General features: G+C 41.5%; 1 protein-coding gene across 4 annotated transcripts in view; it reads right to left on the bottom strand.

The window, feature by feature from the left end:
- LAMA3 (laminin subunit alpha 3) overlaps window positions 1-27,806 on the bottom strand; it is a 279,433-nt gene that overhangs the window by 133,935 nt on the left and 117,692 nt on the right. For 3 of the 4 annotated variants that reach the window (XM_054537716.2, XM_054537712.2, XM_054537713.2), the window contains exons 13-19: window positions 10,734-10,871; window positions 8,168-8,214; window positions 6,778-6,877; window positions 6,038-6,090; window positions 5,705-5,810; window positions 4,807-4,906; window positions 1,282-1,438 (exon numbers count right to left, since the gene is read on the bottom strand). In XM_054537716.2, coding sequence (XP_054393691.2) covers window positions 1,282-1,438; window positions 4,807-4,906; window positions 5,705-5,810; window positions 6,038-6,090; window positions 6,778-6,877; window positions 8,168-8,214; window positions 10,734-10,871 — 701 coding nt within the window. The remainder of the gene's footprint in view (window positions 1-1,281; window positions 1,439-4,806; window positions 4,907-5,704; window positions 5,811-6,037; window positions 6,091-6,777; window positions 6,878-8,167; window positions 8,215-10,733; window positions 10,872-27,806) is intronic. The other variant, XM_054537714.2, reaches the window with a different exon arrangement.

Here is a 27,806-nt window from a genome sequence, read left to right as displayed (position 1 = left end):
AGATGGAAAATAAATATGCAAAAATGTATTAGGAGCAGGGTAAAGTAAGTGGTGATTCTGGGGACACCACCAAGGTCCTCTGACCAAAATAACTTTCTCAGAAAATGCGTCATTAGAGATGAATTCCTTTGTGTCCACCAGCTATTCTTTGAAACTGTAAGCACCTGTGAGAAGGTATACACTTTGATTGGGTTGTCAGTCATTCACATCCTATTATGACTCAATGGAATTTACTGCTTGTTTTCTGAATAATGAAGTAATGTCAGGGAACTAAAGAAATTAAATAGCTGTATTTGGGGAGTGGGGGGAAAGAGTGAAGTGTCTTAAGATCCTAGGTACTATTTCAGAAAGGCAGCTTGGATGGGGGACTTTGGCCAGGCAAAAAACAGCATTAGAATCAATGAGGGGAAGGGGTCCGAGAGAACTGTGGCCCTGTCCCAGCTTCTGTACAGGCTGACTGAGGTAGCAGCAGCAAGTAGCAGTCTTGGATGCGCTAATGAAAAATACTGTGTTACCATGATCGTTAATTTACCTCTCATATTCTGAATTTCTCCACTGAGAAACAGCTTGAAGAAACCAACCTCAAAGAGAAATTCTGAGGACAAAGCTACTCAATGGCTATACAGAATTTTTTAGTTATAAGTAGCAAGACATATAAGTTCTAAAGGTAAACAAAGAATGTATAAATTCCCCTACTCATTCTAATACAAAGCCAAGATAGATGGACGCAGTAGAGAAGAATGAAGGAAAGAGAAATATGGAAAAGAAAAATGAAATAGCACTTAACTAACACTCATTATTTATCTTAGTTTCCATGTACATAGCAATTCAAAGTTTAAAAAAAGCATCAGCCAAAAATTAGGAACATTAGCTTTACTGGAATTACTTAAGCCAACTCATTTTTGTTTTCCACACATGGCTTTAAAGAAAACTGTCCCTCACATTCTAGTACAGCCTAACGTCATTTAGGAAACTTCCCTCTTCTATAAAAAGTCTCCAGAGATAAACACTATTTTTCTTTAATCTCTTTATTTTCTGATTTGGTAATCAAATTAAAGTAACAATGAACTATGAAATCCACACATATGCTTATCAGTTAATATACAGCCCCACCCCAAACCCCAGGTTTAACCTAAACTCCAATGCCAACTCATAATATAGAGAAAAAGAATCGTGGAATCAGTTCTAGGGACAGGTCACCTTTTAAGGGGCTCACTGAGACTGGTGTGGGGAAGTATCTGAGCTACTCAGCCATGAAGCTGCTTTCTCCAGGTTGCATACCTGTACTGAGGTCATTTGGGCATATCCTCTCCAGCTAAACTCAGGAAATGCCAGCGGATCAAATCCAAATCGAAGGTCTCTCCCATTAGGTGTGCTGCCATCTTCAATCTCATACTTCATATGATGCAAATCTGGGAAATAGTAGTTGTTTTCAGGCCTTTCATAAATAAAAAGTAAACACACACAGGAGGTTAGGTCCATAGATCATCTGAACATCTTTTAATCACAATAGTTACTGTGAAAGAACTCCACCACATTGACAGAGTACATTAAATAAAGGACAAATGAGAAAGATCTCCTGTTCTTTCTCTAAATTATTGCTTTCATTCACATAAACATTCACATAAAACACACTCAACACCTACTAATTCCAAGCATTAAGATGAGAAAATCATTTAGCACAAGCCATAGTGGTAGCATCCTTTAGTATGTTCTAAATAGTTGCCAACAATTTAGCAAAGTCAAATTAGGTTATTTACTGTTTATTTATTTAATCACTCATTCATTTATACACTCATTCACTCATTACATAAATATTAATATCTATGTGCCAGGCACTCTTGCTAAGGACCATAGGTATAACAATGAACATGACATAAAATATTTCATATGCTAAATTTATAAGTTAGATATATTTTTCTCGATATGTATTTTTTAATCATTAGAATGACTCTTCTATGCCTTGTTTTCTCTTAAACTATATGCCTATTAATGAATTCTTTTCAAGAGCTCAGCTGTGGTAGGCACAGAGAAGTATCCAAAATATTCCAACATTGTGCGGCATTTAACAAACTACTTAAAGTTCTCAAAAAAAAAAAAAAGACACTTTGCCAATCCAGTCACAAGCTAATAGCAGTTAGTGGGTTTAATGCCAGAAAGATGAATTTGTTAAAGGAAATAAAAGGCCATGCTCCTATACTGCAAATAGAATTTAGGAATGCTTACAACTTTTCTGGAAGCAATTTACAAAGATCCTTAAAAATGTTCACACACATTGACCCAGTAATTCTACTTCCGGGAATCTGTTCTAAGGAAAGATTTTGTAGATAGTCGAAGAAGTAACATAAAAGAATGTTTAAAACAGTGAAGACTTGGAAACAACATAAGTATACAATTATGAAATAAATTATAAAAAATTATACAACCATTTAAAATGTGAAGGCTAATGATAATAGGAAATATTTATGATATGATGTGAAGAAATGAATGTGAATTATATGAAAAAATAGAATGCTAATTTTTAATTCATAGACAAGGTCTAGAAAAAATACACCAAAGATATTTTAAAAAGGGGTTATCTCTGGGTAGAGAAATGAAGATTTTTCTTTGCCTTTTTACTTTGATGAATTTATTAAAATTTGTTCACTGGACATATATTACATTTATTACCACAAGAATTATGCAGAAAACAAAGCAAACGTGAATTCTTTCTACACTTGTCAGAAACCCTAAAAATTCTCTGATAAAACCAGAGCAAACATGAGGGGGAATTTAGTACAAAAGGATGCAAGATTGTCAAGTTGGAGACAAGGTGCTCCGGCATCCACACTGTTGGTTTGCTAGCCTTTATTTCAGTTATTATTTACCACTAAATCCAAAGACATGCTCTAAACTTGAAGATACATGTATGTGTGCGTGTATCATGTAAAAAGTTAATATTCTTGCCTCAGGCTGGGTAATTTAATTCCTGTTTGATTGCATTATTTTATACTGAAAATCAGTCAATCACCTACATAGTTGGAAGAAGAAAAAATGTTTGCTGGTTAAGTAGGAGAGAAGCTCACTTTATCAACACCAGGGTGGAGCAAGATGAAACACAGGTGGAAAACGTTTTGTTTTTTTTTTAAGACCGAGTCTCACTCTGTCGCCCAAGGCTGCAGTGCAGGGGCACTATCTTGGCTCACTGCAACCTCTGCCTCCCAGATTCAAGCAATTCTCCTGCCTCAGCCTCCGGAGTAGCTGGGATTACAGGTGTGCGCCACCATGCCTGGCTAATGTTTTGTATTTTTAGTAGAGACAGTGGTTCACCATGCTGGCCAGGCTGGTCTTGAACTCCTGACCTCAGGTGATCTGCCCGCCTCGGCCTCCCAAAGTACTGGGATTACAGGCATGAGCCAGGAATACGTTTTATGCAGGCATTTACAAAGCTCCCCTGGCCCATGGTGAGGCTCAATGGTCTTCAGGAAAACAAACCTACAGACATGCCTTCTTCACAGATCTTTTACTCCAAGCCCCCGACTGAGGGAAACTGTGGCTAGGTTACTCTGACTTTTTTTTTTTTTTTTTGATTAGAGACAAGGTCTTGCTCTGTCACTCAGGCTGGAGTGCAGTGATGCAATCATAGCTCACTGCAACCTCAAACTCCTAGGCTCAAGCTATCCTCCTGCCTCAGCCTCCTGAGCAGCTAGGACTACAGGCATGCGCCACAGTGCCTGCCTAATTGTTGTTTTTTTTTTTTTTTTTAATAGAGATGGGGTCTCACTACGTTGCTCAGGCTGGTCTTAAACTCCTGGCCTCAAGCAATTGTCCCAACTTGGACATCACTCACGGCCTGCTCTGACTTTTAGAATTCAAATGTTGGAAACATTGAGGGAAAGGAGAGAATCACCTTGCTAAATACAATTTACCTTCACGACATAAAAAATTTCCTTATAAATCTGTTACTAATGCAAATAGTGAAGGTACTTGAGATTCAGAAGTTATTTTTCTTCCCTTCACAGAGGAAAAATCATGGATGAAACATCAAGGTTTCAAAACGTTTATAAATGGTAAAATATAATGGCTTAAGAAACGGAACAATACTATCGTTCCTATAGTTCCCCAGTCTCAATCTCCACCTCATTCCCTTGCTCCTATAGTTCATTGTCACCTGCTTCTGCATGAGACAAAGTACTTCTTCCCCACTTCCGAAGTTTTCTTACCCTCTACCCCCACCGCAACCCTGGGGAACAACTTTGGCCTCTCTACTTCCTCACTCCTGGGTCCCAAGAGGGAAACAGGAACTGAACCTTATTAGCCCAGGCACCTGGGTGTGTGGTGGCACTCCCTCTTATGCCTTCTCTTATTGGCCCAAGCACCTGGGTATGTCGCACTGCCCCCTCTTATTCCCTTTCTTATTGGCCCAGGCAACTGGGTGTGTGACACCACCCCCTCTTATTCCCTCTCTCCCTGGAGTGGGCCTATCTGTGGGCTCCTCCTGCTCCAACTTGCACATGGAGGTTGGGCCCTGAGAACCCACCTCATGCTTCCAGCTCTTGTCTTGCCCGCCTGGTTTTTGTACCTGTGGGAACTTTCAAGTGAAGGTGCTTCATGCTCTACACAGTAGAACAGGCTTTATGGGCAAGGTAATCTCCTGTTTTAAACAACTCACACACAAATGTCCAGATTTCAATTGACATAGGACAGCTTCCCCTGCCCTCGATCTTTAGGGCTGCTTCTCTCTTCACCAGAGCTGTAGCACAGGCAGGAATGTCTAAGACCATCTTCCACACCCTGAACATGGGAAGAAGCCTCCCGAAAACTCACTGCTGGCACGCCTTTCCCACGACATGCTCTCGGCACTGGCACACTCCGGAGGGCCCGCTGCACACAGAGGACGATGCCCCACCAATGTCACATTGACACCCTGAAAGCCAGGAAACAGCAGCAGTTACCCCTTAAACCATCTCCACACTGAGTGCGTCCCCTGCTGTACGAGAAAGGAAAACTGACCATCCCAGTGACACAGTGCCTGCCTTCTTTCCTCTGTGACATCTATCTGGCCGGTGTTTGAAATCTTGGAAACTCCTAAACTAAAATGGTGTGTCTGCACTTGGAAATCATATTCAACCACAAAAACAAAAGCAAAAACAAAATTAAAATGGTGTGTCTTTCCAAAGGTCTGCTTCTAAGTTGGACGCGGCTACTATAGGCCAGCTCAAATGCTGTTGTCCAATGCAAAGATGACAGCAGCCCAGGAGTAAACGTGCTTCAGAAACAGTGCTGTTCTAAAGAACATGTGATAACCAGGGGCCGAGCGAGAGATTCAAGAGTAGCCTTGCAGGACAACTGTCCTGCAATTTCATTATTTAACACAACATTGTCTCTAAAAATCTGATGCTAGCATTTTTGATAATATAAAATATATCTTTAAAATTACTAAATCTTGATGTTATTTATAAAACTAACAGATGCCCTCCCATCCCAGTTATGTTTCTTATCATTAAACCCACAGTGTGCTGGTAGAAGAAAAGTAGAAACAGCCCGACTTGCAATTTACTAGTTTCAATGTAATCAATGTTTGGCCAAATTCCCTGGACAGAATGTTTCAGGGCCATTCCGTCAGAAAGTCTGCGTGAAGATGACAAACTCAGAAGAAATGTTATTCAGACCATCTTTGTCCATCAACATTGTCCTTTGCTCAGGGCCCACTGGACTTATTTACCTTGACACCCAAAGTAATTTCTCTTTTCCAAAGCAAAATATCCATCTTCACAGGTGTCACAGGAATCGCCACCCACATGGGACTTGCAGTGACAGTCACCATCTCCCTGCAGAACAGTGAGCCAGATGACAACATTTGATACAATTACAGAATTCACTAATCTTCAAGACTGAAAACTGGCTCATTGTATAATAGGAAGCAGTGTAGCCAGGATCTGGAAAGGATTACCATGCACTGTAGAAGGACAGTGGTACTAACACACGCCCCCAGAAACCCCACAAGTAGTTGCTGTAGCATTCTGCTGTTGTCACATGAAAACTCAGCCCACTTTACCTGCCTACACTCTCCAGTTCCACTCACTGTTCCCGCCTTATGGCACTGGCATTCTGTGGAGATAAGAGAGCATCCTTGAACTAAGGGAGACACAAAAGACAGTTCCTGGCTCTGGGAACATTACACAGCTGCAACACAACGTGTGCAGTCGGCCTTGCCAGCGCAGTTCAACAGAATGAGAGTTTGCATCGCTGAGGCCTAAAATTGGACTGCTTTCTGAAGTTGGCAGAACAGACCAATCCACACTATCTATCTACAAAAAGTAACGGCTAGTTTATGGCTACTTCATGACAAAAGCTGCAACATAATGGGATTTTTGAATGATTCCAATGCCAAGGTCATTACTGATATGCATGCATGAAAATACACTCTATTCAAGGTTATTCAGTATCCTTAACTCAGTGTTTTTAAGTCCTTATATACTGGCTCCGATATAAGCATAAAATTAAAATTAAACCAGAAAAAGTAAATTATAAAAACAAGGACATAAAAACCATTTATCAAGTAGCTGCCTTCTCAAACAACAAAATACATACAGAAACAGGATAGAAATCCCTTGCTAAGATTTTGAAAGTGACAGAAGTTCTGTCAAAAGTGGGGGGAAAACATCAGAACATTACATAGAATCTTGTCAAATTGAAGTGATTCAACAAATAGCTCTTTTGTGGATTTAGTCACTGAGGCAGAGAAAATTAAGAGAACATTACAATATAGTAAATTATGACATATAAGAAACCTACCTGAACATCCATTGGGGTTTTCTTTGTCCAGATTCCAATATAACTGTTTGCAGCTGCTACAAGTAGGACCTTCAACATGAAGCTTGCACTGGCAATACCCCTTTGAATGAAAATCAAACAAACATTTGACATCTTGGAATTAAGACATGTTTTCAAACATGTGCGTGAGCAAAGACTTATCACAGAAACATATTTTGGTCATGAAAAGTAATTAAGTGTATCCAGGGGGAAAAAATACTGGATTGATTTCAACAGTCTGCTAATTGCTTTTGTTTATTTTTATTCATGTATTTGTTATGCATGTAATCCGCATTTGTGGTTAAAAAGAAATTGAAAAATAAGGAAAAAGAAAATTTAAAAATCACTCTTATTTATAACATTGTCAGTGTCTGTTGATACTGTTACAGCATAGACTACCAATTTAAACAGAAAAAATGTCTGAATATTTAGCATGTTGAAAATCAGTAAAGAATTGTTTATCTGAGAGTGCTTTTGTAATATGCAAGATTCACGGCCTTGCGTCAATGTCATCAAGGCTTATGGGAAGGATGGCAGAACCTCTTTCACTCCATCCATTCTGTGCCTGGAAGTCGGCATCTCTAGGCTCTGAGGCCAAGAAGACAGACAATTTCTAAATTATCTCAGAAAATTGTTCAGAATAGGCCGGGCGCGGTAGCTCACGCCTGTAATCCCAGCACTCTGGGAAGCCGAGGCAGGCGGATCACCTGAGGTCAGGAGTTCAAGACCAGCCTGGCCAACATGGTGAAACCCCATCTCTACTAAAAATACAAAAATTAGCCAGGTGTGGTGGGGCGTGCCTGTAACCCCAGTTACTCGGAGGCTGAGGCACAAGAATCGCTTGAACCCAGGAGGCGGAAGTTGCAGTGAGCTGAGATTGCGGCACTGCACCCCAGCCTGGGCAACAAGAGCAAAAAAAAAAAAAGAAAGAAAAGAAAAAGAAAAAAAATTGTTCAGAATACCACAGTATTGTGCTTGGAATAATATAAAATAAATTGTAATTATTTTGTACACAGCCAACTTTATTTAATGTGTCCTTGGCCATTGATTTTCTCAGTGTTATTAATTACGTTTGTCAGACTTACATGCAGGGCTCCACAGAGGCAACACCCTCTGAGTAACCTACAAACCTGCAGTAAGAGTTAAACCCTAGGACTACAGAGTAACAAGTTTAACTAAATCTTATTCTTTTGTTTTTGAAAAAAAAAAAAATCACAAAATCACATATGCTCTTTGAAAAACAACAATGACCTCTTTAAGCAATTTAGCCTTGGGTCTTTTTTAATTTCCAGAAGTGCCCACACTGTTAGTCCTTAATATTATCAGAATAATAGAGATAGTTAGAATTGCAACCCTTTTATAGTCTACTTACCAAATTGGAGTTGATGGTACCAGCTGGGTCACAAGCACTGCTGGAACCTGAATATGATTCAGAAATTTTTAAATTATCTGGTAGCTTGTTTTTCTCTTTGTTTTGATGTTTCAAGTTTTAAAAGTTTTGTTTTCAAAAATAGTGTATCTACATTCATATTTTCAATAGATGTGTGGCAAAGTCTGCATGCAATTCATAGTCAGGCATCTTGAATGACATTTATGGTCCTTAATCCCCAAATTACCTCTTTTGCCACTGAACAAATCTCTATCCTGTCTACTCATGACAGTTCACTTCTAATTGATGATGAAGGAGGAGATTAGGGAAAGATTCTAAAATTTTGAGCATCATTAGTACTGTCCAGAAGAGGGCAATATTGTACCAAGAGATTTTTAATTGCCCATTTAAAAGACGTTCTAGAATTTCTAAGTACATCTTTAATTATCACACCTCCTTGTTCCCACCCGTACTAAAGTTATTTATAAAATCAATTGGTTTGTTTTCCTGACTTAGTATAACACTACAAACCAAATATAATCTCTCTTCAATAAATTGGGATCTTGCAATGTTTCAGTGTTACAATTACACAATGTTTGAACTGGGTAAGTCTGTTCTGAGTCTGGTTTTTCAAATCATTTAAATAAATCCATTATAGGATCTTGTTTCCTTATAAATTGTTCCTTAACCCTATTGCTTTGTTTGTTTCTGTCTGCCTCAGCTTCCCCTTGATGATTCTCATTCTCTCTCACTCTCTTTTCTGAGACAGGGTGTTGCTCTATCTTCCGGGTTGGAGTGTAGTGGCACGATCATAGCTCACTGCAGCCTCCGATGCCTGGGCTCAAGTGATCCTCTCACCTCATCCTCCTGAGGAGCTGGAACGACAGGCATGCACCACCATGCCCGGTTATTTCTAAAAATATTTTCTACAGGCTGGGAGTGGTGGCTTACGCCTGTAATCCCAGCACTTTGGGAGGCCAAGGCGGGCAGATCACGAGGTCAGGAGATCAAGATCATCCTGGCTAACACAGTGAAACCCCATCTCTACTAAAAATACAAAAAATTAGCTGGGCATGGCGGCACACGCCTGTAATCCCAGCTACTCGGGAGGCTGAGGCAGGAGAATCACTTGAAACCGTGAGGCGGAACTTGCAGTGAGCTGAGATCGTGCCACTGCACTCCAGCCTAGGGGACAGAGCGAGACTCTGTCTCAAAAAAAATAAAATAAAATAAAAAATAAATAAAAATTCTAGAGACAGGATCTCATTATGTTGCCCAGGCTGGTCTCCAACTCCTGGCCTCAAGCAATCCTCTCGCCTCAGCCTCCCAAAGTGCTGGGATTACAGGCATCAGCCACCCTGCCCTCTCTTTCTTTTCTGATGTTCTCCTGTTCCCTGCATTTTTCTGTAATACCCAACACAAATTTCCAGCTGTTTGTTTTCTATGCCCAGCCTCAGGTTCCTCTCATAACACAAACATTGCTATCTAGCCCTGCTAGGCAGCCACAGCACTTCCTTCCGCTCCTGAGGACCATGAGGTGAGCAGACCCATGCAGGATGCCCTCGCATCCTAGGGACCTTCAGGCCTTTTGAAAGGCAAGCACCCCCTCTGACTGCCTGCTGCAACTTCCACCCTCAAGGAAACTTGGTCTCCAGAGGATTCTGGTTAGGAAGATTCTGGGAAATGAAGTCAGTCCTGTCTTCAAAGGGCAGGAACGGGTCTGAGAAACCACATTCTCCTGATGGATAGTCTGGGTCAGCCTTCCACAAACACCTCTTCACAGTAGCAAGAGTCCTCTGAAATTGACAGGAGCTACTGGTCTGCTCTCTGGCTGCACACACCAGGGAGCTCAGGAAACTCTATGGACATCTCATTTCTGTCCCCTCTGCCACAGTACATGGGCAACCCTTAATCTCTCATATCAATGGAGGGATGAATACCAACCACGTCCTATAGCTGCAGGCTTGGTTTTCATCTCTCCCTCAGTGCACTCTCTCCAAACTGCATGGACTCCAGTGCATCCCACCCACCTTCCCCAACACTTGGGCTGAAGTATGATGACACGGTCCCCCAGAAGGCCAGAGGAGGGCAGGGAGAGAGGCCTGAAACACAGCAAAGGTCTTGCTAAGCCTGCTGGCAAGGGGATCTATTAGAAACATTACAGTGCTGCCAGCATTAGCACCACAAGCTGGGAGAGAGAGAAGGCATGATGCCTTGGGACAGAAGACAACAAATGGCCCCTTTAGCGCAAAGGAGTCACCTATGCCACAATGCTATCCACAGAAAACTGACATGTGAACCAAGAAACCCACAGGTATAGCACATGGAAATTTACATTCTTTTTAGTTAAAAAAAATCATTTCTGGATTCCTTTGAGGGTACATATATGATATAAGTGTTTTCAAACCAGACTTGAACAGGGGAGGAACGAGGCAGACTAGATCTGTGAAAGCAGGATGTTGGGGTGGCCAGCGGTGAGTCTGTGGGGGATTTGCAGGCTTCTCTGGGAGGCTGGCTGTACACACTTCAGAGAGGAACCAGCCCTCTAGCAATCTGCTGGCTTTCCTACCTTGGCAGTGGGGGAAATCATAGGCTCCTGAGAGACACCTGTCACACCGCTGTCCTGTAACTCCTGGCCGACATTCACACTGTCCAGTCACTGAGCTGCAGGGCATCTGGTAGGATCCAAGAGCTGAACACCAGCAGGCTGGATAAAAGAATTCAATCAGACTCAGGCAGGGGTTGCAGGTATAGGAGGGGGAAGAACCATGTCCCAGAGCAGAGCATGAGGATGGAGCCAGAAAGACCCAAACGCAAGTTCCAACTCCACCTCCACCTCTTATAAGATGGGGAACCTGAAATAATCCACTCAACTGCTCTAAGCCTCAGTTTCTCCTTCCTTAAATGGGAGTGATACTAACTTTTATTTGATAACTTGTGAGGGTTGCATAAGATGATACTTAAAAGAGCTTGGGACAATGCCTATCATAGCGAGCACTCAATAACTGCTAGTTTTTATTGCTGTCATGAATTTCATATTCAGCAAGATTTGCAGGTGCTGGGTGATGGTTTTGGGGATTCTACTCACCTACAGAAACTGGTATTTCTAGGAGGAGGATGCAGGGAACAACTTATGGGGGATGTGACTCACTGGAGGGCCACTTTAATTCCATATCAAGTGCAAGCCATTCCAGGCCACATCAGCCTACAACGGTCCCTGATCTTCTCTTCCCTCCTCTCTTTACACCTCTTTTCTCAATGTCTAGTGTAGTTAAGTAGTCATGGAAAAAATGGTGCAGGAAACATTGAAATGGATGGGAAAGGCATCCTAGTTTCCTCCCTCCCCCAAGCTGTTACCATGATCTTTGGCTAAGTGATGAATAAACGTGTGGATGGAGAGAACAGATGCTGGTCATTCATTCTCCTCTTGGCCCCCTCCCCACTGGATCAGGTCCCTACTAACCTCTATGAGACTAGACTTCTATGGGCTGGAGTTGCACAAGGTCATCCCCATTTGCATTGCAAAAACCCTTCTTCTGGAGAGGGATGAGCAGTGGAAATGACCTGACTGACTTCTCCGGCTGAAGAGTTCTACATCTTAAGAACTGAAAGAAACTAGAGAGAGCATCTCATTGAATCCATTATTACATGGTGAAGTTCAGAAGTTAAATGGCATTTTTAAAGTCAATGGATTAGTCTCTAATAAAGGGCTTCAGTCTTTGGAGTCAGACACATCTGGATTCCAGTACCAGCTGTGCCACTTAACAGCCCTGCAATCATAGCTAGTTGCTTAGCTTCTTTAAGCCTCAGTTTCCTCTTCTGTAAACTGGAGCTGATAATAGTACCTACTTTATGAAGTCATCAGAGAATCATCAGCAGTAAGGCACTGAGCACGATGCTTCGCACAGCCGAAATGCTCAGGAAGTGTTCACACTTATTAACATTATTATTCTAATTACCCAAGTCCCCCAGTGCTTGGGGAGGTGCTTTTTACACTTTCCCACACTGAATTAATGAAAATCAATGAATTAGTATATCTGACTTCCAAATTTTTATCCACTGTAGTGTACACAGTAAAAGATACAACCTTGAGGGAGGAGCCAAGATGGCCGAATAGGAACAGCTCTGGTCTACAGCTCCCAGCGTGAGCGACGCAGAAGACGGGTGATTTCTGCATTTCCATCTGAGGTACTGGGTTCATCTCACTAGGGAGTGCCCGACAGTGGGTGCAGGACAGTGGGTGCAGCGCACCGTGCGCCAGCCGAAGCAGGGCGAGGCGTTGCCTCACTCGGGAAGCACAAGGGGTCAGGGAGTTCCCTTTCCTGCTCAAGGAAAGGGGTGACAGACGGGACCTGGAAAATCGGGCCACTCCCACCCGAATACTGTGCTTTTCCGACGGGCTAAGGAAACGGGGCACCAGGAGATTATACCCCGCACCTGGCTCGGAGAGTCCTACGCCCACGGAGTCTCGCTGATTGCTAGCACAGCAGTCTGAGATCAAACTGCAAGGTGGCAGCGAGGCTGGCGGAGGGGCGCCCGCCTTTGCCCAGGCTCGCTTAGGTAAACAAAGCAGCCGGGAAGCTCGAACTGGGTGGAGCCCACCACAGCTCAAGGAGGCCTGCCTGCCTCGTAGGCTCCACCTCTGGGGGCAGGGCACAGACAAACAAAAAGACAGCAGTAACCTCTGCAGACTTAAATGTCCCTGTCTGACAGCTTTGAGGAGAGCAGTGGTTCTCCCAGCATGGAGCTGGAGATCTGAGAATGGGTAGACTGCCTCCTCAAGTGGGTCCCTGACCCCTGACCCCCGAGCAGCCTAACTGGGAGGCACCCCCCAGTAGGGGCAGACTGACACCTCACAAGGCCGGGTACTCCTCTGAGACAAAACTTCCAGAGGAACGATCAGACAGCAGCATTCGCAGATCACGAAAATCCGCGGTTCTGCAGACACCGCTGCTGATACCCAGGCAAACAGGGTCTGGAGTGGACCTCTAGCAAACTCCAACAGACCTGCAGCTGAGGGTCCTGTCTGTTAGAAGGAAAACTAACAAACAGAAAGGACATCCACACCAAAAACCCATTTGTACAACACCATCATCAAAGACCAAAAGTAGTTAAAACCACAAAGATGGGGAAAAAACAGAGCAGAAAAACTGGAAACTCTAAAAAGCAGAGCGCCTCTCCTCCTCCAAAGGAACGCAGTTCCTCATCAGCAACGGAACAAAGCTGGACGGAGAATGACTTTGATGAGTTGAGAGAAGAAGGCTTCAGACGATCAAACTACTCCGAGCTACAGGAGGAAATTCAAACCAAAGGCAAAGAAGTTGAAAACTTTGAAAAAACTTTAGACAAATGTATAACTAGAATAACCAATACAGAGAAGTGCTTAAAGGAGCTGATGGAGCTGAAAGCCAAGGCTCGAGAACTACGTGAAGAATGCAGAAGCCTCAGGAGCCAATGCGACCAACTGGAAGAAAGGGTATCAGTGATGGAAAATGAAATGAATGAAATGAAGCGAGAAGGGAAGTTTAGAGAAAAAAGAATAAAAAGAAATGAACAAAGCCTCAAAGAAATATGGGACTATGTGAAAAGACCAAATCTGCATCTGATTGGTGTACCTGAAAGTGATGGGGAGAATAGAACCAAGTTGGAAAACACTCTGCAGGATATTATCCAGGAGAGCTTTCCCAATCTAGCAAGGCAGGCCAACATTCAGATTCAGGAAATACAGAGAACGCCACAAAATACTCCTCGAGAAGAGCAACTCCAAGACACATAATTGTCAGATTCACCAAAGTTGAAATGAAGGAAAAAATGTTAAGGGCAGCCAGAGAGAAAGGTCGGGTTACCCACAAAGGGAAGCCCATCAGACTAACAGCAGATCTCTTGGCAGAAACTCTACAAGCCAGAAGAGAGTGGAGGCCAATATTCAACATTCTTAAAGAAAAGAATTTTCAACCCAGAATTTCATATCCAGCCAAACTAAGCTTCATAAGTGAAGGAGAAATAAAATACTTTACAGACAAGCAAATGCTGAGAGATTTTGTCACCACCAGGCCTGCCCTAAAAGAGCTCCTGAAGGAAGCACTAAACATGGAAAGGCACAACCGGTACCAGCCGCTGCAAAATCATGCCAAAATGTAAAGACCATCGAGACTAGGAAGAAACTGCATCAACTAACGAGCAAAATAACCAGCTAACATCATAATGACAGGATCAAATTCACATATAACAATATTAACTTTAAATGTAAATGGACTAAATCCTCCAATTAAAAGACACAGACTGGCAAATTGGATAAAGAGTCAAGACCCATCAGTGTGCTGTATTCAGGAAACCCATCTCACATGCAGAGACACACATAGGCTCAAAATAAAAGGATGGAGGAAGATCTACCAAGCAAATGGAAAACAAAAAAAGCAGGGGTTGCAATCCTAGTCTCTGATAAAACAGACTTTAAACCAACGAAGATCAAAAGAGACAAGGCCATTACATAATGGTAAAGGGATCAATTCAACAAGAAGAGCTAACTATCCTAAATATATATGCACCCAATACAGGAGTGCCCAGATTCATAAAGCAAGTCCTGAGTGACCTACAAAGAGACTTAGACTCCCACACAATAATAATGGGAGACTTTAACACCCCACTGTCAACATTAGACAGATCAACGAGACAGAAAGTTAACAAGGATACCCAGGAATTGAACTCAGCTCTGCACCAAGCGGACCTAATAGACATCTACAGAACTCTCCACCCCAAATCAACACAATATACATTCTTTTCAGCACCACACCACACCTATTCCAAAATTGACCATATAGTTGGAAGTAAAGCTCTCCTCAGCAAATGTAGAAGAACAGAAATTATAACAAACTGTCTCTCAGACCACAGTGCAATCAAACTAGAACTCAGGATTAAGAAACTCCTCAAAACCGCTCAACTACATGGAAACTGAACAACCTGCTCCTGAATGACTACTGGGTACATAATGAAATGAAGGCAGAAATAAAGATGTTCTTTGAAACCAACGAGAACAAAGACACAACATACCAGAATCTCTGGGACACATTCAAAGCAGTGTGTAGAGGGAAATTTATAGCACTAAATGCCCACAAGAGAAAGCAGGAAAGATCTAAAATTGACACCCTAACATCACAATTAAAAGAACTAGAAAAGCAAGAGCAAACACATTCAAAAGCTAGCAGAAGGCAAGAAATAACTAAGATCAGAGCAGAACTGAAGGAAATAGAGACACAAAAAACCCTTCAAAAAATTAATGAATCCAGGAGCTGGTTTTTTGAAAGGATCAACAAAATTGATAGACCGCTAGCAAGACTAATAAAGAAAAAAAAGAGAAGAATCAAATAGATGCAATAAAAAATGATAAAGGTGATATCACCACCGATCCCACAGAAATACAAACTACCATCAGAGAATACTATAAACACCTCTATGCAAATAAACTAGAAAATCTAGAAGAAATGGATAAATTCCTCGACACATACACTCTCCCAAGACTAAACCAGGAAGAAGTTGAATTTCTGAATAGACCAATAACAGGCTCTGAAATTGTGGCAATAATCAATAGCTTACCAACCAAAAACAGTCCAGGACCAGATGGATTCACAGCCGAATTCTACCAGAGGTACAAGGAGGAACTGGTACCATTCCTTCTGAAACTATTCCAATCAATAGAAAAAGAGGGAATCCTCCCTAACTCATTTTATGAGGCCAGCATCATCTTGATACCAAAGCCGGGCAGAGACACAACAAAAAAAGAGAATTTTAGACCAATATCCTTGATGAACATTGATGCAAAAATCCTCAATAAAATACTGGCAAACCAAATCCAGCAGCACATCAAAAAGCTTATCCACCATGATCAAGTGGGCTTCATCCCTGGGATGCAAGCCTGGTTCAATATGCACAAATCAATAAATGTAATCCAGCATATAAACAGAACCAAAGACAAAAACCACATGATTATCTCAATAGATGCAGAAAAGGCCTTTGACAAAATTCAACAACCCTTCATGCTAAAAACTCTCAATAAATTAGGTATTGATGGGACATATCTCAAAAAAACTGGAAGCATTCCCTTTGAAAACTGGCACAAGACAGGGATGCCCTTTCTCACCACTCCTATTCAACATAGTGTTGGAAGTTTTGGCCAGGGCAATTAGGCAGGAGAAGGAAATAATGGGTATTCAATCAGGAAAAGAGGAAATCAAATTGTCCCTGTTTGCAGACGACATGATTGTATACCTAGAAAACCCCATTGTCTCAGCCCAAATCTCCTTAAGCTGATAAGCAACTTCAGCAAAGTCTCAGGATACAAAATCAATGTACAAAAATCACAAGCATTCTTATACACCAATAACAGACAAACAGAGAGCCAAATCATGAGTGAACTCCCATTCACAACTGCTTCAAAGAGAATAAAATACTTAGGAATCCAACTTACAAAGGACGTGAAGGACCTCTTCAAGGAGAACTATAAACCACTGCTCAATGAAGTAAAAGAGGATACAAACAAAAGGAAGAACATTCCATGCTCATGGGTAGGAAGAATCAATATCGTGAAAATGGCCATACTGCCCAAGGTAATTTATAGATTCAATGCCATCCCCATCAAGCTACCAATGACTTTCTTCAAAGAATTGGAAAAAACTACTTTAAAGTTCATATGGAACCAAAAAAGAGCCCACATTGCCAAGTCAATCCTAAGCCAAAAGAACAAGGCTGGAGGCATCACGCTACCTGACTTCAAACTATACTACAAGGCTACAGTAACCAAAACAGCATGGTACTGGTACCAAAACAGAGATATAGATCAATGGAACAGAACAGAGCCCTCAGAAATAACGCCGCATATCTACAACTATCTGATCTTTGACAAACCTGAGAAAAACAAGCAATGGGGAAAGGATTCCCTATTTAATAAATGGTGCTGGGAAAACTGGCTAGCCATATGTAGAAAGCTGAAACTGGATCCCTTCCTTACACCTTATGCAAAAATTAATTCAAGATGGATTAAAGACTTAAACGTTAGACCTAAAACCATGAAAACCCTAGAAGAAAACCTAGGCATTACCATTCAGGACATAGGCATGGGCAAGGACTTCATGTCTAAAACACCAAAAGCAATGGCAACAAAAGCCAAAATTGACAAATGGGATCTAACTAAACTAAAGAGCTTCTGCACAGCAAAAGAAACTACCATCAGAGTGAACAGGCAACCTACAAAATGGGAGAAAATTTTCGCAACCTACTCATCTGACAAAGGGCTAATATCCAGAATCTACAATGAACTCACACAAATTTACAAGAAAAAAACAAACAACTCCATCAAAAAGTAGGCAAAGGATATGAACAGACACTTCTCAAAAGAAGACATTTATGCAGCCAAAAGACACATGAAAAAATGCTCATCATCACTGGCCATCAGAGAAATGCAAATCAAAACCACAATGAGATACCATCTCACACCAGTTAGAATGGCGATCATTGAAAAGTCAGGAAACAGCAGGTGCTGGAGAGGAGGTGGAGAAATAGGAACACTTTTACACTGTTGGTGGGACTGTAAACTAGTTCAACCATTGTGGAAGTCAGTGTGGCGATTCCTCAGGGATCTAGAACTACAAATACAATTTGACCCAGCCATCCCATTACTGGGTATATACCCAAAGGACTATAAATCATGCTGCTATAAAGACACATGCACGCATATGTTTATTGCGGCACTATTCACAATAACAAAGACTTGGAACCAACCCAAATGTCCAACAATGATAGACTGGATTAAGAAAATGTGGCACATATACACCATGGAATACTATGCAGCCATAAAAAATGATGAGTTCATGTCCTTTGTAGGGACATGGATGAAATTGGAAATCTTCATTCTCAGTAAACTATCACAAGGACAAAAAACCAAACACCACATGATCTCACTCATAGATGGGAATTGAACAATGAGAACACATGGACACAGGAAGAGGAACATCACACTCTGGGGACTGTTGTGGGGTTGGGGGAGGGGGGAGGGATAGCATTAGGAGATATACCTAATGCTAAATGGCGAGTTAATGGGTGCAGCACACCAGCATGGCACAGGTATACATATGTAACTAACCTGCACATTGTGCACATGTGCCCTAAAACTTAAAGTATAATAATAATAATTAAAAAAATAAAAAAAAAGATACAACCTTGTTTGGAAGGTTTCAAAAATTCCATGGTAGCTGGAGCCTTAGGAAAGAAAAGATTCATAAGGTAAAGCCCCAGTTCTGGTAATTCATTTACAGGTAGCCTTGGAATCTAAGCCTTGGCACATGGGGCCCCCACAGGGATGAGAACATGTTATTTTCATTCTCTGTGACAGCCCAGCCCATGTATGGTGAATTTCTCTGAAAGTGCTTTTTAGTAAATGATGGTGAACAACAGAATTTACCTGTGTTGTCATCAGAAACATAAAAGAAACTCTCACTGATGGAGGGGAACTCGGCTAGTTTACTCACTTACAAATTACCTGGGAGTTTCAACAGGCTATGTGACTTGTTCAGAGAGACACAAGTACTTGCAGACCCAGAGAATTTACTACCATCTCACTTTCCTATTTTACAGTCATCCATCCAGCAGACATTGATTGAAGGCCTACTGTGTTCCAGCAGCACCCTTGCTAGGTGTTATGGTGGAGGTAAATACAAAAACACATATAGTTAGCTTTCCATATCTGTGGGTTCTGGATCCATGCATTCAAACACAGATAAAAAATATTCAGAAAAATACACAACTAAAAAATAACAAAAATAATACAAATAAAATAATAATGCAATATAACTATGTAGCATTTACATTATATTATGTATTATAAGTAATCTAGAAATTTAATTTATATAGGAGGATGTGTGTAGTTTATTTGCAAATACTGTGCCATTTTATATCAGAGACTTAAGTATCCTTGCCTTTTGGTGTCCATGGATGGTCCTGGAACAAATCCCCCATGGATACTGGGTGTTGACTGTATTCCCTGATCTCTAAGAGCTAAAAATCCAGAAGAAAGACTAGAGAATGACTGACATAGCACAAAGCACCCCCACAAGAGAGTACCCACTCCATATAAAGCATGCCTAATGCTCCCCTAGCTATTGGCAGACAGAAGGACAAACACTCAGATCTCCTACTGCCATTTCCACCTGTCTTCTCTCATGGCCCATAGTTCCAGCTGGCCTGTCTGCAGAAGTTAAGTCTCTACCTAGTGGTAGAATTCTGAGGAAATGTTCTTGGGTTCTACAGTGGTTAATTTTGTGTCAACTTGGCTAACTATGTTGCCAAATGGTCAAACACTAGTCTAGATGGTGCTGTGAAGGTATTTTTTAGATGAGATTGACATTTAAATCAGCAGACTTTGAGTAAAGCAGATTGTCTTCCATCATGTGAGTGGGCCTCATCCAATCAGGTGGAGGCCTTAAGAGAAAAAGACAGATGTCCACCAGGGAAGAAGGAATTCTGCCTACAGATTGCCTTTGGAGTCAAGATGCAAAATCACCTCTTGACTGCATCTCCAACCTGTTAGCCTACCTTTCAGATTTTGGACTTGCCAGCCCCTACAACTGTGTGAATCAAATCCTTAAAATAAACCTCTCCCCATCCCTACACACACACACACACACACACTCACACAATATATATTATATGTACATAGATAAGTAGATAAGATGTACCACTATATCTACATCTATCTACGTACCTATCTATCTATCTAGAGAACCCTGACTAATACAGATTTTGGTACCAAGAGAAGTATTCTTAAGAGGACTAGAATTTTTTTAAATTCATAAATACAGGTAGGGTCTCACTATGTTGCCCAGGCTGGTCTCAAACTCCTGGCCTCAAGTGATTCTCCCACATTAGCCTCCCAAAGTGCTGGAATTATAGGCATAAGACCATGCCCAGCCAGGAACAGAATTTTAAGAATAAATTCTCTGAATTGGTTTGGGGGTTTCTGGAATTGGTTCTCTAAATGACTAGATTTAGAAGCACTAATGACTCTAGTTCCAATAGTGAATAAAGCACTGATAGTCATCAGTGTGATGTGGTAATAGAGATACACAAAAATATCACTATTAGATACTCCTAATCAAATAATTATGACAGGCAAGGTTCTGGGTGACCACGTATTTGATAACATAGAACATTTCCGTCAAACTAATGGGCATAATGAGCTTGGCTGGTTGCTCCTAATCGGGCTGGACAAAGTGGGAAAGAAAAGGAGTTGAGGGATTTGAATTCCCACTCAGATGCAGCATAAATGACCTGAAAGTCTCTGTGCCTTCCTAGAAAGAAATCCCTATCTCCTACAGCCTCAGAGCTGAGACTGCAGAAAACCAAACCAAGAATCTTCATCCTGCGAGGTCTGAATTGCAATGCAAGTTAAATTCCAAACCTTGCAGAGTATCTGCTGTTAAAGTGGGGGCATAGATTGGGAAGGAATAGGACTTTGAAAATTGGTTTAGGGACATATGGGAAGATCATGATGAAGATGGGGACACTGAACCCCTAAATTCCAATGAGTCTTCTTTGTCAGAAGAAGCAACTGCACCCCCCGACCCATGTTTGAGCAAGTTAACCCTGCTTTGCCCGAGAAAACTGTAATGGCCTCCCCTGAGGGAGCTGTCATGGAAGACCCTACTGATTCTCTTCAGGACCCACCCCCATCCCACTTTCCTTATCAATTGATAACTGGACTCAAATCCCAGCAAGCCCTGAAAGGTGAAGTACAAAGTATGACCCATGAGAAGGCACACTACACTCCAAAAGAACTAAATGATTTTTCCAATTTAAACAGACAGACAGCAATTTGAGGAATATCTGTGAGAATAGATGTCAAGGGTGTGGAAACTGCTGCCATCAAATTGGAAAACCTAAGTGCAACGCGGGTAATTGGGCCCCAGGTTGGTGGCAGCCAAGTGGTGGCAATAAACCACCAAAAGCAAGGTGGGTGTGGTTACTATAATGGACAATGGAGTTGAAACAGCAGTCAAAATAGTCTGACTCAGAGACCTATGCTGACTAGCTGATCATGGTATTCCTGGAAGTGAAACAGATGGGAAGTCTAGCAAATTCTGACTTGCTTTGTAGAAGTGAAAGAGTTGTAGGTCAAATGAACAAGTCTAACTTGAAACATAAAAATAGAGTCATGTCCCCTCAATCAATTCCCAGACCTGAGCTGGTTTACAGACCCAGAACTCTTTGAATGAAGGGGAGAGTAGGTACTATTGTGGAAGAACTCCACTCCACTGCCAAACATTTATAAGGTAAATCTTTCTCCCAGCCTTTTCCAAAGGGACCTATGGCCTTTTACCAAGGTGACTATACACTGGCAAAAAGGAAATAATCAGATCTTTCTATTCTTTCTATTATTGGACATCAGCTCTAAATTGACACCAATTCTAGAAGACCCAAAATGTCACTGTGGCCCTCTAGTCAGAGTATGGGTTTATGGGGGTCAGGTGATCAATGAAGCTTTAACTCAGGTCCATCTTATAATGAGGGCAGTGGGTTCCTGAACTCAGCCTGTAGTTATTTCCCCAGTTCTGGAATTCATAACTGGAATATACATCCTCAGCAACTGACAAAATCTTCACATTGGTTCCCTGACCTATGGAGTGGAAGTTATTATGATGGAAAAGGCCAAGTGGAAGCCATTAGAACTGCCTCTACCTAGGAAAATAGTACAACCAAAAGCAATACATCATTTCTGCAGGAATTGCAGAGATGAGGGCTACCATCAAAGACTTGAAAGATGCAGGGGTGGTGATTCCTACTGCTTGCCCATTCAATTCATCTATTTGGCCTGTACAGAAAATAGATGGATCCTGGATAATGACAGTAGATTATTATAAACTTAACCAGGTAGCAACTCCAGTTGCAGCTGCTATACTAGATGTGGCTTCATTGCTTGAGCAAATTAACATATCACCTGACACCTGGAATGCAGCTGTTAGTCTGGCAAATGCTTTTTCCTTCACACCTTTAGTAAAAACCAACAAGCAGTTTGTTTTCAACTGGCTAGGCCAGCAATATACTTTCACTGTCTGTATTAGGCTATTTTTATGTTGCTATAAAGAAATACCTGGGGCTAGGTAATTTATGAAGAAAATAAATTTAATTGGCATAGTTCTGCAAGCTGTGCAGGAAGCACGGTGCCAGCATCTGCTTCTGGTGAGGGTCTCAGGGAACTTACAACCCATGGCAGAAGGTAAAGGGGAGCCACTACATCACACAGCAAGAACAGAAGCAAGGTAGGGGGAGGTATCACACACTTTTAAACAAGCAGATCTCAAGTGAACTCAGAGAGAGATCTCACCCACTAGCAGGAGGACAATACTAAGCCATTCATGAAGGATCCATCCCCATGACCAAAACACCTCCCACCAGGCCCCACCTACAACATTGGGGATCAGATTTCAACACGATGTTTGGAGGGGGCAAACATCCAAACTATACCACTGTCCTACATCAGGGGTCTATCAACTCTGATCCTGTGTCATAATTTAGGTTGCAGGGATCTTGATCACCTTTCCCTTCCATAAGGCATCACATCGGTCTGTTACATTGATGACATTATGCTAATTGGAGCTAGTGAGCAAGAAGTAGCAACTACTCTAGACTTATTGGTAAGACATTTGGGTGTCAGGAGGTAAAAATTAAATCCAATAAAAAATCCAGAGTCTTCTACCTCAGTTAAATTTCTAAGGGTCTAGTAGTGTGAGTCCCAGAACAAGGGAAAGGCTCTGCAGCAGGTCCAGGTTGCTGTGTAAGCTGCTCTGCCACTTAAAGCATATGACTGAGCAGATCTAATGGTGCTTTTAAGTGGCAGTGGCAGATAGGGATGCTTTTTGGAGCCTTCAGCAAGCCAACATAAGCGAATCACAATGCAGACCCTTAGGATTTTGGAGCAAAGCCCTGCCACCCTCTGCATATAAGCCATCCTCTGCAGATAACTTTTTTTTGAGAAACAGCTTTTCACTTTCTGCTGGGTCTTAGTAGAGACAGAAGGCTTAACCATGGGCCATGAAGTCTCTATGTGATGTGAGGTGACCATTATGAACTGGGTGTTATCTGACCCATGAAGCCATAAGTTGGGCAAGCACAGCAGCATTCCGTCATCAAATGGAAGTGGTATACATAACACTGGACCCAAGCAGCCTCTACACAAGTAAGCTATGCAAAGAACGCCACACTCCACACTCCTGCTACATTCCACATCTACAGCATTATGGCGAGTTCCTTGTGACCAGTTAACAAAGAAAGAGAAAACCTAGGCCTGTTTTAGACCAGGTACTGCAAGATATGCAGGCATCACCTGAAAGTGGACAGCTGCAGCACATTTGCGCCTTTCTGGGACATCCTGAAGGACAGTGGTGAAGGGAAATCCTCCCGGTGGGGAGAACTTTGAGCAGTGTGCTGGTTGTTCACTTTGCTTGGAAGGAGAAATGGCCAGATGTGAAATTACATATTGATTCATGGGCTGTGGCCAATTCTTTGACTGGATGGCCAGGGACTTTGAAGGAACATGATTGGAAAATTGGTGACAGGGAGATCTGGGGAAGGGTCTGAGTGAAAACCCTCTCTAAATGGCTAAGAAACATGTCCTATGTGAATGCTTCCCAAGTAGACAGGAGGATCTGTTCTGTGGATACCAGGCAGCCTCTGTCCCATCCACTTCTATCATTGTCCAGTGGGCTCACAACAAAGTAGCCGTGGGGGCAGGGATGGAGTTCATCCCTGGGCTCAGCAAAATGTACTTCCACTCACCACAGCTGAGTTCCTAGTCTGCGAGCAGGAGAGACCAACACCAAGTCCTCAATATGGCACCATTCTCCAGGGTAATCAGCTGGCTACCTGGTGGCAGGTTAATTACTTTGGACTGTCCTATCATGGAAGGGGAAGTGTTTTGTTCTTACTGGAATGGACACTTACTTGGATACAGAAATTCCTTCACTGCATGCAATGCTTCTGTCAAAACTACATTTGTAGACTTACAGAATGCTTTATTTACTGTCATAGTATCCACATAGCATTGCTTCTGATCAAAGAACTCACTTTACAACAAATGGAATGCAGCAGTGAGCCCATGGTCATGGAATTCACTAATCTTACCACTTTCCCCACCATCCTGAACAGGTGGCTTAATACAACAGTGGAATGGCCTTTTGAAAATTCAGTTACAGTGCCAGCTAGGTGGCAGTACCTCGAGGGGCTGAGACAAGGTTCTCCAAAAAGCAGTATCTGCTCTGAATTGTACAACATATGGTTTCTCTGATAGCCAAGATTCACGAGTTCAGGAATCAAGAGGTAGAAATGGGAGTGGCATCACTCACTATAAACCCTAGTGATCAACTAGCTTCCAATCCCAGCTGCCTTCTGCTCTGGTGGTCGAGAGGTCTTAGTTCCAGAGGAAGAAATGCTTCTACCAGGAGACGTGACGATCATTATATTGAACTGGAAGTTAAGACTGCTACCTGGTTTCCTCATTCCTCTGAATCAACAGACGAAGATAGAAGCAATCGTGTTCCACTAATTACCAAGGGGAAAATGAACTGCTCTTCAAAAATAGAGGTAAGGAAGAATATGTCTAGAATACAGGAGATGACTTCAGGTGTCTCTTAGTATTACCATGTCTTGTGATTAAAGTCAATGGAAAACTACAACCCAATTCAGGCAAGACTACTGATGTCCTAGACCCTTCAGGAATGAAGATTTGTGTCACTTCACCAGGTAAAGAACCATGAGGTGTTTGCTGAGGGCAAAGGGAATATGGAATGGGTAGCAGAAGAAGGTAGTTACAAATACAGTTTGAGTATCCCTTATCCGAAATGCTTGGGACCAAACATGTTTTAGATTTTTTATTTTTTCAGATTTTGGAATATTTGCATTATACCTGATTGGGCATCTCAAATTTGAATATTCAAAATCCAAAATTTTCCAATGAGTATTTGTTTTGAGCATCATGTCAGCACTCAAAAAGTTCTGGATGTGGGAGCATTTTGGATTTTTGTATTTGGGATGCTCAGCTTATACCAGCTATGACCATGTGACCTGTTACAGAAATTAGTATTTGTAATTGTAGTGAGTATTTCTTCCTATTTTGTTATGAAAATGTTTTTTCTGTATATGTGTATGTTATATGTATGTAAAACAAAAATCTTTGTTTTCCAACTGAACAGCAAAAAATCAAATAATGTGATCTAAAAGTGGGCAAAGGATATAAATAGACACTTCTAAAAAGAAGACATACAAAAGGCCAACAAGTACACAAAAAAATGTTCAACATCACTAATCATCAGGGAAATGCAAATCAAACCCACAATGAGATATCATCTCCGTTAGAATGGCTATCATCAAAAAGGCCAAAAATAGCAAATGATGGAAAGGATGTGAAGAAAAGGAAACTATTATACATTATTGGTGGGAATGTAAATTGGTATGGCGATTATGGAAAACAGTATGGAGGTTTCTTTAAAAACTAAAAGTAGAACTACCATACAATCTAGCCATCTCACTACTGAGTATCTATCCAAAGAAAAGGGAATTCATATATCAAAGGGACACCTGTGCCCCCATGGAGGTTTTTAGGCTCTAAAATGCAGGTAACATTTTTTTTCAACTTTTAATTTAGGTTCAGAGGGTACATGTGTAGGTTTGTTAGTTATATGGATAAATTGAGTGTTGCTGAGGTTTGGTGTATGAAACCAAAAAATCGCCCAGGTACTGAGCATAGTACCTGATAGGTAGTTTTTCAGCCTTCATCCACCTCTCATCCTCCTCCCTCTAGAAGTCCCCAGTGTCCTCCAGTGTCTATTGTTCTCATCTTTATGTCCATGTGTACTCAATGTTAAGCTCCTACTTATAAGTGAGAACATACGGTATTTGGTTTTTCTACTCCTGTGTTAATTTACTTAGGATAATGGCCTTCAGCTGCATCCATGTCGCTGCAAAGGACATGAGTTCATTCTGTTTTATGGCTGCATACTATTCCATGGTGTATAAGTACCATATTTTCTTTATCTAGTTCACTGTTGATGGGCATCTAGATTGATTCCATGTCTTTGCTATTGTGAATAGACCTGTATCCCCACGTTCACTGCAGCATTATTCACAATAATCAAGATATGAAGTCAACCTAAATGCCCATCAACAGATGAATGGATAAAGAAAACGAGGTATATATACACAGGGGAACACTATTCAACCATAAAAATGAATGAAATCCTGTCACTTATGGCAACATGGATGAGCCTGAAGGACATTATGTTAAATGAAATACGTCAGGAACAGAAAGATAAATTCTGCATGTTCTCACTCATATATAGAAGCTTTAAAAATTTGAGTTCATAGAAGTAGAGAACAGCACAGTGTTTAACAGAGGCTTGGAAGTGTAGGAGGGGGGACAGGGAGAGATTGCTTAATGGATATGAAACTACAGCTAAATGAGAATACATTCTAGTGTTCCCTAACACTGTAGGGTGAATGTGGTTAACAATAATTTAGTGTATATTTTCAAAAAACTAGAAGAGAGGATTTTGAATGTTCACAAAACAAAGAAATGAATGTTCGAGGTGATAGATAAGCTAACTACTGACTTGATCATTACACACTGTATCCATGTATGGCAATATCACTCTGTACCCCATAAATATGTACAATTATTATGTGTCAACTAAAAATAAAAGGAAAGTCATCTTCTGTTTTCTTCCCTCTCTCATCTCCTTATCATTCAACCTAAGATGCATTGACTTAATACCACAGTATTGAAGTTACAGGATATCAAGGGGAAGCTCGAACATCACCCGAGGACTTTATTTCTTCTTCTGGGGAAAGGGTTAGTGTATTTTCGATTGTATACAGGATAGTTGTATCATGTTAGTCAGAATTGTGTCTTGTCATACTCTTTATCGATGATTAAGTACTGTTCCAAGAAATGTATATGAGTGCCAAGTTGGTGAGGCAAGAACTAGTGTTGGGTAATTTTACATGTTAACTTGACTAGGCTATGATGCCCAGATGTTTGGTCAAATGCCAGCCTAAATGTCACTGTGAAGTTATTTTTTAGACAAAATTAACTTTTAAATCAGTAGACTTTGAATAAAGCAGATTATTCTCCATCATGTGGGTGGGCCTCATCCAATCAGCTAAAAGTCTTAAGACAAAAAGACTAATGTCCCCTGAAGAAGAGGGAGGAATTCTGCCTCCAGAATCAGCTGCAGAATCAGCTCTTTTCTTGGCCTCCAGTCTGCCAGTCCAACCTACAGATTTCAGACCTGTCAGCCCTCACAATCGCATGAGCCAATTCCTTAAAATAAATCTCTCTCTCTCTCTCCATATGTACAGACATACCTCCAATTGGTTCTGTTTCTCTGGAGAACCCTGGCTACTACAGGCTTGTTCTGCTATTTCTGCCCTAAACGAAAGTCAATGCAGAGGAAAACATCCATGCAGGCATTAAGGTAGCTGCCTGGAGCGCAGTGGTGGCAGCTCCACAGCATAACATGGGTGACACAGACATTGGCCTTAGGACCACAGGGGTTGTCTGGGGAGCCAGAAGACCCAGTTACTCTTTGGAGGTAAAAACAAA

The sequence above is a fragment of the Pongo abelii genome, chromosome 17, assembly GCF_028885655.2.
Source record: "Pongo abelii isolate AG06213 chromosome 17, NHGRI_mPonAbe1-v2.0_pri, whole genome shotgun sequence".
Lineage (NCBI taxonomy): Eukaryota > Metazoa > Chordata > Mammalia > Primates > Hominidae > Pongo > Pongo abelii.
This window is presented reverse-complemented; position numbering and strand designations above follow the sequence as displayed.